A 15,021-nucleotide genomic window follows, 5' to 3' on the forward strand; every position below is an offset into this window, starting at 1 on the left:
GAAATCCTGGCGCCGGGGAAGGGGCGGCCTAGAGGCGGGGCTATGGCTGTCCCAGAGGAGCCCCCGCCCATCCGTGTCCGCAGTGACCTTCAGGCGTCCCTTGCTGGCTGGAGTTTCTGTCCTTTCAAAGCCACATTTGGATCTGCACACTGGACAAGCTTGGGTGTATGGGCCTATCCAGCGCTATGGAGGGGGGAAGGGGAGTCTCGGACTTTGCTCGCTTCCTCCAGCTCTGCCAGCAAAGAAGCAGAAACGAAGGCAACCGGGTCAGGCGCAAAACGCGATGGGTAGATTAGGGGTTTTGACCCCAGCCCTGCGTTCTCCTTGTTCTCGCAAGCGAGGACTTCTCGAGGGTCTCCAAGCTGGTGTGGAAAGAGTGGCCGGCACCAAGGAGGGGCCCCTATGCAGCCGTCGCGCACTCCAGGCCAGGATCTGTGGACCGGGGGCGCGGCTGCCCCCCCTTCCGTCGCGCCCCGCCCTCCTCGTCATGCGGGACGCGGGCGGGGGCGCCTCAGAGTGACGCGCCCTCCTCGCGGTGCCCTTCAGCCGCCGCAGCAGCACAGAGCGCCACATGGACCCCGTCGGCCCCAGAGCGCGTTGCTGCTGATCGTCCGCTCGGGAAGGTAACCGGCGCCCTTGATGTTGGTCCGGCCTTAACCGGCTCCCTCCTCTCCGTTTCCCAGCCCAGTCTTCCTCCCGACTCCTGGGCTTCCCTTCCCGGCTCCCCGCTTTCTAAGCCCTGGGTCTCCTCCCCAGCTCCTGGGTTCCCTGGCTCTTTCTTGGTTCCACTCAGCACCGGGATTTTCCTCAAGGTTGCTCAGCCTTGAGGGTGCTGTCCAACCCGAGGTGCTGAAACGGCCCTCGGTTCCCTCTCCCATCGGAGTCTTTTTCTCCTTTGAGAGGTGCGCTCTGGCCTGAGGCCGCGCTCGGGCCGGGCACTTCGCCCGCCCGCAAAGCAAAGGGTGCGGCGGCCGCGAAAGAACTGGACGCCTCGGTCTTTGCGGAATCTCCGCAGCGTCCTAACCTCTCTGCGGCTGGCCCTGCGGAGCCCCCATCCCCCGACTCCCTGGAGACAGAAGTTTAGAAGGCAATGGGCTTTGCGGCAAAAGCATCCCTGAACCCCTAGCTTCTGGGACACTATCCTTGCCTGGCATTCCTCTATAGTTCCTTGGGGTCTCATTCCGCAGAGGGAAGCCTGTGAAACACTGGATCCCCCGGGTCTAGGTTCCCTGGCAGGAAAGACCCTACAAAGAGCTCTGCAGCTGTTGGCATTGCAGAAACACCTTCCCAAGCGCTGCTGGCACTTCAGCCCGGGCTGCACATTCTGGCTTGGGTCACCCTACTCCATGCAGAGGCAGGTGGGGGCTATATGCCCCCATTCCCACTGGAAGACTGGGACTCTACCATCTCTCTCTCCGATCCAGGGCCAGTTCTGCTCTGGACCCATTGGGGGCCTCCAGAGTCTCCCTAGAGACAGATATAGTTGATATTAGTAAGAAGCCATAAGGACCTTTCCTGAGGGGCAGCATTTATGGACTTATTACTCCAGTCCTTCTCCAGAGGGACCCCTGTGCCACTGCTCCAAAACTATCAAGGAAGCTGAGCAGTCAGAACCTAGACACCACAGTGGAACATTGACCTTCAAACGCCCCCTGGGCTCCACCCCCCCATTGAGGAGGCTGGTGCTAGACTCCTTTAACTGGTGTCCCCAAGTTGTGAGCTGCAGTGGCAGCTAAAAGCTTCCTTCAGAAACCCTAGAAGCAGCAAGATAACTGTTGATTTGACTAGGCTCTGGACCCTGCCATCCTGGTCTGGTTATGGGGGCAAAGCCTCCCCCATAGGGTACTGGAGAGGGGTGGAAGTAATAGATGAGGGTCCGAGGAAAGCCTGGTCAGCGTACCTGTGACCACCTGCTCTCTCTAGGAAGAGGACTCTGACCACACTTGAATGTGAAATCTGACCCCGGAGTGGCTCCTGAGGATCCAAGCCATCATCATGGAGTTCGTGATGAAACAAGCCCTGGGAGGTAGGAGGTGGGCAGGGAGGGGGACCTGGTTGGGCCACTATGGATACGCAGACATGTCTCCACCACTGCAGTGGCACATAAACACATTGCTGCATGACCACTCTGACCTCACACACAGTCTCTACAGATGCTTGCCTACCAACTGAACAAAACCAGGGCAGTGCCCTAGCCCAATACTTTTGAATCCCCTGGGGACTCAAGGCTTGGAATTGGAGACAAGATGTGGAGAGTATGTTCTGTGTAAGATGGCACTGTGCTCCCATTCTATGGTCCAGTAAAGCCCACTGGTCATCCTGAGGCAAATCGAGAGCTGAGCCGCATAAATCAAGGCAGATATTCCAAGGAGGCTTGTGAGCAGCCCTCACTGTGGCAGTCCTGGGAACAAAAGGTGCACCAGCATTGGGTTGGGGTGATCTTAACTGTGGCATTGGCACCTATGGGTTTCACCCACGTAAGAGATGATACTGTTCCCAAGGACAAGAAAAGATAACTGTGTAACCAAATGTAACCAAATCCCCCTCTGTAGAGAAAATATAGCCCCTTTATATTGTTGAGTGAGGGCAACCACTGTTTGAAGGTCCAAAACCATCTTTGTAACCAGAAGCAGTAGGACTAGAAGCTGGTAGAGAACAGTGGGCTGAGTTCTTGGCCAGGAGGTGCTAAAACGGTGAACTGAAGGTTTGCTTCCCATTTGACCTGAATGAGCTTCAGCAGGGCAGTTTGGTCAGCTCAGGCTTATAGACTTTGAGATGACCCTAGACAGGTCTCATGTTTGTTCAGAGCTGCCTGCTGTGGGTGCCCCAGTAACCTTGTGTAGCGTCAATGCCAAGATTTTACCAGTTCTACTATTGGAGAGTCCTTGTAGCCTGCAGGAGAACCTCTTGACTGATGTGAGTCTCAGCTGGAATGTGCTAGGCATCCTTTGCTGATATGGAGAAGGGAGGGGCCTTACAGAGGGGAAGCTGGTTGTGGCCTCAGGGCTAGCAAAGAGAGAGGTCTGCAGGGATGGGTGTCTCCCCAAGGGTGTCTTTGACTTCACTCACTCGAGATGAAAAGTAGACCCCGTGCGCTTGCAGAGAGTTCATGGCAGAGGTAGACTCAGGTTGAATCTAATTATAATGATTACATCATCAGGAAAGGATTCAGGGGCAAGCCAGCATCCTGCATCAGTAGCGACCTGTGTTATACCCAGAGAATCCCAGGCTGCTACAGATAATTAATTAGATGGCTAATTCAGGCCCTGAGGTGGGCTTTTAAAGAAACTGAAATATCTGATTTGGCTGTCTACATAGCTGAAATTAGCTGGGTAATTGCCAGCCTGGATTCCCTCTTTGTTCTATGCCAGCCCAAAGTTTCTCCTGCACCAGCGATGGGGTGTGTTTCTTGGGGTGCTGTGGAAGCTGCCAGTGTGGGAGATAACCAACAGACAGAGGGCTACAGGGTAGCAGCCACATACTAGGCTGAACACCATCAAAACCACCCCCATATTTGTTTTGCATTCATTCTGTGGGGATATGAATGTAGTTCCCATGATGTTTGGTGGAGCTGGTAATAGCTTCACCACCTTCACTCTCAGTCTTGTCATGGGCCCCGAGCTCCTCTCTCTCTAGCGTATGTCACCTTTGGTATCTTAGGATGTTTGTGAGCAAAATGGAGCCAGACGTAGACGTTTAGAGGAGAGGAGTGAGTTCCAGATAAGGCGACAGAGATCCCAAGACACAGATCAAGCCCCAGATATAGAGAAACTGACAAGCCAAAGGGTCAGGGAGTCCCCAGAGAAAAGTGATAGGAAAGAAAATAATATCCCAGAAACAGATGTACGGCTCTTTCACTGGGTCACATCTTCTTAGACTTGCAGGTCTAGGAATTTATGGTCTGTTGCTTCACACAGCCCTAGACCAAAGAGGGGTAGATCTAGAATCTGGCTAGATGAGGATGTGGTGCAGCCTTTGTCATTGCCTGGCCATTCTAGGCCCATGCCTGTCAGGAGCAGCAGCCCCCTCTTTGAAGCTTCATGTCAGACATGTAGCACTTTCCTGCATCCTCTTTCCCCTTTGGCGTGTTCCTAGTGCCTCCTAAGAGGCAGACCTGGGCAACAGTGCATTCTAGAGATGAGGCTCAGAGAAACCAAGACTTGTGTGTGAATGCCTTGGAACAGTGAGTGATGTCCTAAAATTCACAGGCTTTCGGTTCAGAGACAAATTCACCTTGGGTAGTTGCAAAGTTCCAGATAGTTTCAGGGGTTTCCTGCAGATACTATGTGGATGCCTGGAATCTGTTGTGTGTGCAATTCCAGTGGCCTATTTGGGATCAGTCAAGCCCCACTTCTGCTGCTTGCCAGAGGTTCTCCATTCTAGAGCCACCTGTTGCATCCTCTCTGGAGTCCATGATGTGATTTGGGAGCAGGACACAACCCTTGGAGCCCCTACTGCATGAGAAAAGGAAGATTTCAGATGAAAGTCTGGCACCTTGGCTTGGGACAGGTGGACAAGTGTCCAGGATGTGATTTGTGAAGAGCTGAATAAGCCTAGAGAGTGTTAGTGAGGAGGAGCGTGGCATGATGTGAAGAGTCAGGTGTCCTTTCCGTCTTTCATTTGCTGTTTTGCCTGCTGCAAATACCCAACATCTTGTCTCACCACTATAGTTTCTCTGTCGGTTTCTCCCACCCTTCTGCATCGAGTTCCCCAGACTACTGCTGGTCTTCGCGGTATGGGACACGGGTAGACACTCAGAGCTTCCCGTCCAGAGAGGATGATGGGGTTGCCACTGAGCTGGGGTGTAGGTGAAGCACTTGAAGGGTGTCTCACGATGAAGTCCCAGAGACCCAGAGGAAAGCCGCTGGAGTCAGGGTGGCAAAGGATGAGGTAGCTCAGCAATGCCATCAGGACCTGGTGTTACCTTTTCTGCCCATCCACACTAATCCTACTCCTCAGTTTTAAAGTGGCTGTTGCTATTCTGGTATCACTGCTCTACCCTGGGTAGAAACTAAGCAACAGCCCTTTCTCTGATTGGCAGATGTGTCTGCGGAATCCCGTGGAAGCTTTCCACTAGGCACCACTGACTGAAGCAGCTACAAAGATGAGGGCCAGTGTAGACACATGAACTCCAGACCAGGGCAGGGCTTGACTGAATAGCTCTCAGTGCTTGGCTGGGCCTTGCACTTGATGCCAGGCCTGCTAGCCATGAGCCCTTCATAGATAGGATTCCCCAGTTCCTGACTTACCCAGTAGAGCAGGCAGCTAGCAAACACTTGAGGACAAAATACCCACACTCCTGTGCACTCAGAAGACACTAGTGCAGTGCCCTACAACAGATCCAACTCGCGCCCCATGACTCTCAGTGGCCAGAAGGGCACTTCAGGGAAACAGCTTCTCTCCCTAAACCCTGAAAGGCAGCTCTTTCCTTAGGAGAGGATACTCCTGGTCGATTAGACTGTGGATCAACTGAAAATGCCTGAGTCCTGACTGGGGTTGAAGAGGATGCTGAGCACTTCACTGATTGTCATTCATGTTCTGAGCCGTTGGTTGGCAAGAAATCTTGGCTGGGACTCAAGGTACATTTCACAGCCCTAATGGACACTAGTGTGCTAATGTTGCACACTGCAGAACTAGCCGTGACAGACCGTCTACTGCTGGAGGTTACTGGAATAGGAGCTTCAGAGGGACGGGCAAATTCATGCTGCCTGGTGCTGACTAGCCTAGCAAAGCCCAACCCAAGCTGGAAAAGGAATCAAGGAAGAAAAGGCTCTTTTCAGGCTCTTCCCTGGCACCTCTCCTACAGGGTACCCTCTTCTTTGACTCCTTCCTGCCTACCACCATAGGGTGGGTAAAGGGAGCTAAACACTCCGCTCTGCAGAAACCAGAGTCTGAGATTTCCCACTATTAGCCAGAGACTTCTTGGAGAAGCCTGTGTACCTAAAGGATCCTTTGAGAAAGGAGATTCTGACTGGGGGACAGGAAAGTACCCAGTTGTTCTCACCATCTCTCCAGAGCCATCCTCACCTGCTTTTGCTCCACGTAATTTAGTTTTCTGGTGTTATCCTCATTTATCTCCTGGATTAGGGTGAACACCTCCGCTCTCTGTCCCTAGGGTCCCAGGGTCTCTTGTTGCATTTTTGTAGGACCAGCAGCTCAGCAGGATAAGAACAGCCTATGGTTCTGTGGAAAGAGAGGACTCTGAAGCCAAGGGCATTTAGCTAGGGCTGAGCGTTGGGTACTTGTGCTGAGCATTGCTACTGGGAGTTGGTGTCCAGTGCTAGGTACAGACTGAGGTCCAGACGTGGAGGCCTAGTCTAGTCAGTCTGACAGCTGCTGGAGCACAGGCTCCAAGGGAGGCTGGTGCCCTGCTGTCTGCAGCTGCTGCTCCTGGCCTTTGTCTCAGACTGACATTTCTGAGTGGCCGCACCCAATGAAAATGTCAGACTCTGGTTGGATGGAGGTGCTCCCAGGCCCCTGCCTCGGGTTCTACCTCACTATCCTGACCCTTGTCTCCCTCAGCAGAGAACAACAGCACTGTCACCTCTGGTCATTTGAGGTTGTTTGGGGAGAGCACATGGCAGAGTCAGTGGACTGGATCAGTTCCTAGTGACTGGCAGAATGACTGAGCAGAGGGCCAGAATTACAATCACATTCAAGACTGGTGGCTGGGCCATCTGTCACAGAGCCCAACTCTTTGAATTTACTAATTGGTGACTTCATCTAATCTCTGTTTCCTCTGTGTTTGTCCTTTCCCAAAAGCCAAGAGCAGACACTGTTGTCTGCCTGACACTTTTCTCTATAGGAACTGAAGGCAGTACCTACAGCAGGCCTTTCCAGCCTCCCCAAAGGATCTAGACAGTAGGACAATCATGTATGCTCTAGTGAGCATATAAAGGTTTATAGAACCACAAAAGGGGTTGTGCCCAGAAGCAGTCTTTGATGTCTCGGTCCAAAATCAAGGGAAGCACTGCAGAAACCGAGCCAGTGTGTTCATTCTGTCTAGCCCAGGACATGGGGCATAGATGCTGGCTTCCACAACACAAGGCTCAGAACTGATCTGGGATGAAAACCGGCCCTGGGAGGACTGTGAATCTACTTCCCAAGGCAAAGCCATTAAGAACCAATGAAACCAAAGGCCTGAATACTGTACTTAAGTAGGTGACCAGGCCAGGGAAAAATCCAGCTCATAGATACCTTCCCAGGACCTTTTTGCTTTCTGACTTGAAGACACTGCATGGTGGGATCAGGGACTTCAGACCAGATTTCCAATACTCAAGAGAGACACGGGATGGGTCTACAGAAGCAAGAATAAGAGCAGAAAACTAACTTACTGTGACATCACAACACTACTCATCCCCAGTAGGCTGAGGGGTAGTACTTGGAGACACAGGTCCAGCAAGCATCTTAGGCCAGAACCTTGGAGTCTTGCCTTTAGAAAGAAGTTTATTCACTGACCCGAAAGGATAAAAAGTTCTAGCTTACCAGGTTCTGAATGTGCTACCCCTTCTCCTATGTACTATAGGAGTAAGGATAAGGTGGTGATGAACAGATATTCCCAGAAAGAAGCCCAGAAGGAAGGGGAAGCCCCTCTGTGGATTGGGGCTCATCAGGAATTTCAGTGGCTGGAGACAGAGGGGCCACTTGGTACAACACCCCTAGCTCGAGGTGGTTACTGCAAGGGGAGAAATGATTGTCATGGCTTGGTTTCTGTCGCTATGATAAACACATGACTAAAAACAACTTATAGAGGAAAGGGTTTATTTCAGCTTACAGTTTATCGTTAAGGGAAATCAGGACAGAAACTCAAGCAGGAACATGGAGGCAAGAACTGAAGCAAAGACCCTGAGGAGTGCTGATTACTAGCTTGTTCTTCATGGATTGCTCAGCCTGTTCTCTTATAAAACCCAGGACCATCTATCTGCCCAGGGTTGGCACAACAGTAGCTTTGATCCTTGCATGCCAATCATTAATCAGGAAAATGCCTACAGAGACTGACTTCAGCAAGTGTGATGGAAGCAGTTCCTCAATTGAAGTTCTCTCTTCCCAGATAACTGATTCATGACAAGTTGACAAAAACTGAAACCAGTACGATGTGTTTCATCTTTACTTTAAAAACCTAATAGAGGGGCTGGAGAGATGGCTCAACGGTTAAGAGCATTGCCTGCTCTTCCAAAGGTCCTGAGTTCAATTCCCAGCAACCACATGGTGGCTCACAACCATCTGTAATGAGGTCTGGTGCCCTCTTCTGGCCTTCAGGCATATACACAGACAGAATATTGTATACATAATAAATAAATAAATAAATATTTAAAAAATAAAAACCTAATAGATAATATAAAATCATGCCAATCATCCTCTACTTTTTGCCTACAATTCTACTTTGATTTTTTTTTCTTGTATTTACTGTATGCCCTTGTCTAGCTGGCCTGGCATTCCTGTGGCTTTAGTAAAACTCCATCCAAGAACGACAACAGACGTGCCAAAGTGGATGGGGGGAGATCACCAGGCTTCAACCTTACAGGCAGCTAAGGAATTCTGAGTGGGAGAAATAATCTTCTCCAGGGAGGAACACACCAATTGGTTATCCAACAATGGTCAGCCCTGAAAACATGCATACAAATAACATTATACAGACTGAACAGATTATATTTAGGAATACATATGTATATACATATACATATGTGTGTGTGTAACAGCAATGAGAAAAGAGATCATGAATTTGAAGAGAGCAGGAAGAGGTATATGGGAAGGTATGGAGGGAGGAAAGGGAAAGGAGAAATGGCGTAATTATATTATAATCTCAAACTAAAGGAATTCATAAAAAACAACAAAACCAATAACCATATGAGTTAAAAGCAAAGACAGCGGAGCCTGCTTTGCAGCGGTTCAGCCAGGGCCTGTTTCCTCGGCAGTGCCAGCACCCAGTTAGAGATGGGTCAGCACAGCAGTGTGCTGGACCAGATCTTTCTCACCCTAACTTTTGGAGGTGCTTTCTTCAGGTTTCATTATTTCGTTTTAAAATGGAGAGTGATTCTTTTTAAAAAATCTGCTACATGCCTGGGAGACAGAGCAGGAAGTTTGCTACAGGCGATCCTAGTCTACCTAGCAAGTTCCGGTCCACTCAGGGATACAGTGAAAGACCCTGTCTCAAAAACAAACACAGAGAGGCAAAAGTCTTCTGCAGTGCCCTGTAAATCATCATTCCAGGGTCGATGAGGTGGGAAGACGTGCTTACTCCTGAGACTGATGACCTGGGTTCAATCCCTGGATTCCCGCATACAGGAAGACAACTGATTTTCAAAGTTATCCACTGATCTCCACACCCACAATATGGCACATTCTCATATGTAGACACATACACATGCGCGCGCGCGCACACACACACACACACACACATACACACACACACACACGTGTGTGTATGTGCACACGTACATACAGGATAAATATAAATAAATAAATATGTTAAAACAAGACAAAAAGCTGGTTGTGGTAGCACACCTTTAATACCAGTATCTGAGACCTAGTGAGAGGTAGAAGCCAGTGGATCTCTATGAGTCTGAGGCCTGCCTGATCTACATACCAAGTTCTAGCTAGTAAGGACAACATAGTGAGATACTGTTTCAAGAAATAAATAACATTATTTAGTCCCAACTGCTTGAGTCAGAAATGATCAAGTCCTTGACAAGGTAACTACAGGGGTTCCATGTACTTTTTAAAATATATTTTAGTAATTTTGCATATTTACAGGTACACTGCCATGGTTTCACACATGTACATAATGTAGAATGGTTTCATCATGTTCAAAATCTTCCCCACTTACGTTCCCGACCCCTCCCCACAAAGACAAGGTCTCATTATGATGTAGTAGCCCAGGCTGGCTCAGCTCAGGATTCTTGTGCCTCCACTTCCCAGATGCAGGACTTCCTTGTGCATTTTCATTCTTTCTTATCTTTTGTTTTTGGGTCTTTTGAGTTAGAGGTAGAGGGTTGAACTAACGTTCTGTTTTCTTCATACACAAAAACATTTGGTGTTCACATCTGATTTTGTGATACTTATAAATTTATTTCTTTAAATTTATTTAGTTTTGTTTTGGTTTTTGTTGTTGCTGGGTTTTTTTTGTTTTTGTTTTGGTTTTTTTGGTTTTTTGTTTGTTTGTTTGTTTTGGTATGATTTATTTATTATGTATACAGTGTTATACCTACACGCCAGAAGAGGGCACCATATCTCATTTTAGATGACTGTGAACCACCACGTGGTTGCTGGGAACTGAACTCAGGAGCTCTGGAAGGGTAGTCAGTGCTCTTAACTTCTGAGTCATCTCTCCAGCCCCTGTTTGTCTTTGAGACAAGGTCTCACTATGTAGCCTTGGCTGACCTGGAACTCACTATGTAGACAAGGCTGTCTTTGAACTCACAGAGATCTGCTTGCTTCTGCTTCTTGAGTGCTGGGATTAAAGGGGCTGAGGAATGGTTCTGAAGTGAGTGAGGGCTCTTCTTTCAGGACTATGTTAGTTACTCATCTATTCCTTAAAAGAGATACCATGACCAAGGGATCTGGCAGACAGAGCACTAGGGCAGTAGTTGTGAGCTTATACCCTTATCTTCAGGTAGGAGGCAGCCCCAATGGCACACCTCCCCCAACACAGTCAAACCTAATGTTTTCCAAACAGTTCCACAAGCTGGGGACCAAATTTTCAATATTTGATCCTATGGGGCCATTCAATCCATCACCACAAGGACAAAAACATTCCCTCAGCTGTGTCTGTAGCTGCTGCACATGTACCCTGTCTCCCCAGCTCCCTGGAACTGCTTTTGTATTAGTTTTGTTTTCTTTGTTCAGCATCCAAAGTAATGAGTTTCACTATGGCATGTTCCTGCATTCTTTGCTTTCCTTGGTCATCCTTTCTCATTATTCTCCTCCACCCATCTATCCCCACCCCACAGTGGCTTTCTTCCATGCAATAACCTTTCTACTTTCACATCAAATATATTCTCTTACTCTTTATCCATCTTTAGACCTGTTTTTTTCTCTCTCATGGTCCACTTTATACTTTCATGGCCTATACACATACATGTACATAGATAGAAATATATGAAAAGTAAAATCTAGGATTGGAATATGAGAGAGAACATTCAATATTTATTTCTGAGTCTGGATTATTTCACTAGTGATTTTTTCTCTTATGACTGACTGAATGGAATTCCATTGTTGTCTTTGTCCATTCATTTGTCAAGGGGTTTCATAAGCTTAGGCATGAATTTCTGAAAGACTCCAATAGCACAAGAAGTCATCCTAAGAATGGGCAAGGGACAGGTAGCACTCTAGCTCCTATTTTTATTTTCCAGCCCATTAACCTGTTGCAGTGAAGTGAATAAATCATCCTTAAAGAACAGCAAAAGAAGCTGGGCAGTGGCACACACCTTTCATCCCAGCACTTGGGAGGCAGAGGCAGGTAGATCTCTGAGTTTGAGGCCAGACTGGTCTACAGAGCGAGTTCCAGGACAGCTAGGGCTACACAGAGAAACCCTGTCTTGAAAACCAAACAAACAACAACAAACATAATTGACAGATGGACAAATGATGTCATCATATGAAATTAAAATGCCTCTGCTGAACTCTCCACAGAGGAACTAAAATGGCTGAAAGACACTTAAGAAAATGTTCAACATCCTTAGACATCAGAGAAATGCAAATCAAAACAACTCTGAGATTCCATCTTACACCTGTAAGAATGGCCAAGATCAAAAACACTGATGGCAACTTATGCTGGAGAGGATGTGGGGTAAGGGGACACTCCTGCATTGCTGGTGAGAGTGCAAGCTGGTACAACCCCTTTGGATATCAGTGTGGTGATTTCTCAGAAAATTAGGAAACAACCTTCCTCAGGAACCAACAATATCATTTTTGGATATATATCCAAAGGATGCTCAATCATGCCATAAGAACATGTGCTCAACTATGTTCATAGCAGCTTTGTTTGTCATAGCCAGAACCTGGAAACAACCTAAATGCCCTCGACCAAAGAATGGATAAGGAAAATGTGGTACATTTACACAATGGAGTACTACACAGCAGAAAAAAATAATGACATCTTGAGATTTGCAGGCATCGGATGGATCTAGAAAACATCATATTGTGTGAAGTAACTCAGACCCAGAAAGACAAATGACAAATATTATATTACCCACTCATAAGTGGCTTTTAGACATAAAGCAAAGAAAACCAGCCAACAATTAACACACAATCCCAGAGAATCTAGACAATAATGACTCTAAGAGAGACATACATAGATCTAATCTACATGGGAAGTAGAAAAAGGCAAGATCTCCTGAGTAAATTGGGAACATGGGGACAATGGGAAAGGGTAGAAGGGGAGGGGAAAGGAAAGGAGGAGAACAGAGAAAAATAAATATTTTATGAATTTTATTTGCATATTTTCATCCTAAAATCTGAATAGACTTTGTGCAAATCACTCTAAAAAATAAAAATAAAAGGGGCTGGAGAGATGGCTCAGCGGTTAAGAGCATTGCCTGCTCTTCCAAAGGTCCTGAGTTCAATTCCCAGCAACCACATGGTGGCTCACAACCATCTGTAATGAAGCCTGGTGTCCTCTTCTGGCCTGCAGACAGAATACTGTATACATAATAAACAAATAAATAAATATTTAAAATAAAATAAAATAAAAATAAAATGCCTCTGCACTGCAAAGGAAACTGTCAGTAGAGTAAAAAGACAAAATAGGAGAAAATTCTTGCCAACTATACTTTCGAAGGAAGTAAATATGTAAAGAGCATATAAAAAACTGGAAAAATTAAACATCCTTTGGTATTTTGAGATGGTGTCCCTATGTAGCCCAAGCTGGTCTAGAATTCTCAGTCATTCTGCTTCATTCTTCTGAGAATACTACCATACCCGACTAAAGCAACATTTAGAAGGAAATTTCTGTCATGAAACTCTACTAGAAGATAGGCTATAAATAGTTCACTTTAGCTTTTAGCATAAGAATCCAGAGAGGTAGTTCAAGGGGTTAAAAGTATATGCAGTGAATAAAATAGGGCAATGAATAAAATGGAAAAAACCCAAAGTTAGTTCTTTAACATCAATAACATCAACAACCAGATTGGTCAAAAAAGGAAAGAAGAGACAAATGACAAATACCAGAAATGGGGATATGTGCATCTCTGCAGATATATAGATAGTACAAGAACAATAGATATTATTATTAGTCAACTTAGATGAAAGAACACATTTATTAAAAACTACATTAAAGATTAAAAAGTTATGCTGTAGAGTGGGTTGGAATATTAATACGACTCACACTAGCTGAGTGTGGTAGTGCATGCTTGTAATCCTAGCACTCAAGAGGCTGAGGCAAAAGATTAGCAATTTAAGGCCATCTTGGGCTATTGGAGACCTTGTCTTAAAAATAAAATAAAATAATAAACAAAACAAGGAACCAAAAACCAAAAATATATTTCAGATAAAGAATTTGTACGCAGAATATAAAGAAATCTTACTATTCAATAATAATAAAATTACCAATCCAATTTAAAAACACTACATACAGGATTCTAAGTAATGTGTACAGAGACTCAGGATAGAGCTGGATGTGATGGTACACATCTGTAAGTCCAGCATAGGAACCAGAAAGGAGGATTAAAAGTTCCAAGCCAGCCTAGCTACATAGTGAGGCCCTGTCTCCAGAGGAAGAGATGGGGGGGGGGGGGGAAGAGGAGAAGGAAAGAAGAAGAAGAAAAGGAAAATTCTAAACTAAAATAATAAAGAATAAAAAGGCAAAAGCAAGACTAGAAACCAAAGTCAGTGTAACCCTTAGGTCTGCAGTGCACAGTGAGCTCCGAGCAGCACACAGCACAGGAGAGTGAAAGCAGCCTCAACCAAGGGACCAAGGTTAGCAGCAGCATTGCCGAATATGTAGCACGGGAATACTCACTGTGGTACAACAAAAAGTGTCTCTTACCTCAAATCCATAATTTCACCTAAGCATGGGGAAAAACATTCAAGAATCCCATCTGAGGGTGCAAAATTCTCCAAAGGTCAAATCAAGACGATCAGGACCAACCCAAGTCTGAGACACTGTCTTGGCCAGGAAGAGCCCAAAGAGATATGACAACTGTTTGTCATGTCAGTGTTTGGCTGGGATCCCTGAACAGAGAAGAGGAAGTAAAAACTCAGAAAACAGGCTGGGCATGGTGGCACAGTTTTTTAATGCCAGTACCCAGGAGGCAGAGGCAGGTGGATCTGTGTGAGTTCAAGACTTTATCTAGTAAGTTTCAGACTAGTCACAGCTACACAGAGACCCTTCTTCAAACAAACAAGCCCCCCACACACACCTAGGAAATCTGAGCAGAAGAGAGGCTTTAGATTCAGTATCTTGGTTGTATGTCTGACAGCTAGAATACATTGGTTACCCAGAAGATTGGGTGCAGCTTTCATGAAGGAACTCCGATCTGCTTTCCTATGTGATTCTTCTGCAAATATATTTACTTATTTTGTTGTTTTTTGTTTTTCAAGACATGGTTTCTCTGTGGGATAGTCCTAACTGTTCTGGAACTCACTCTGTAGACCAATCTGGCTTCACACTCAGAGAGATCTACCTGCCTCTGTCTTCTGAGTGCTGGGATTAAAGGCGTGGGCCACCACCGACTGCCTGGCTCTTCTGTAAATCCAAATTGTTCTCAAAACATTTAGATTTTGGCGTTAGAGTAGAGTTCAGTAACAAAAAGTCTGCCTAGCATTATGTGAGACTCTAGGTTCAATTCTGAGCACAGCTAAAATGTTTTATTATTGATTGATTGATTGATTGGATGGTGGTGGTAGTGGTGGTTTTTTGAGACAGGATTCCTCTGTGTATCCCTGGCTGTTCTGAAACTCACTCTCTAGACTAGGCTGTCCTGGAGCTCAGAGATCCACTTGCCTCCCAAGTGCTGAGATCAAAGGTGTGTATCACTATTGCTCATCTTAAAAGGTTTATTTTTTTAATTTTAACTTTTTAAA

General features: G+C 46.4%; 1 protein-coding gene across 1 annotated transcript in view; it reads left to right on the forward strand.

The window, feature by feature from the left end:
* Positions 1-486: 486 nt before the first annotated feature.
* Cplx1 (complexin 1) overlaps positions 487-15,021 on the forward strand; it is a 31,478-nt gene continuing 16,943 nt past the window's right edge. Inside the window, exons 1-2 of the mRNA XM_048447033.3 lie at positions 487-623; positions 1,924-2,026. Coding sequence (XP_048302990.1) covers positions 1,996-2,026 — 31 coding nt within the window. The 5' untranslated portion in view covers positions 487-623; positions 1,924-1,995. The remainder of the gene's footprint in view (positions 624-1,923; positions 2,027-15,021) is intronic.

The sequence above is a fragment of the Myodes glareolus genome, chromosome 8 (assembly GCF_982192425.1).
Source record: "Myodes glareolus chromosome 8, mMyoGla1.1, whole genome shotgun sequence".
Classification (NCBI taxonomy): Eukaryota; Metazoa; Chordata; class Mammalia; order Rodentia; family Cricetidae; genus Myodes; species Myodes glareolus.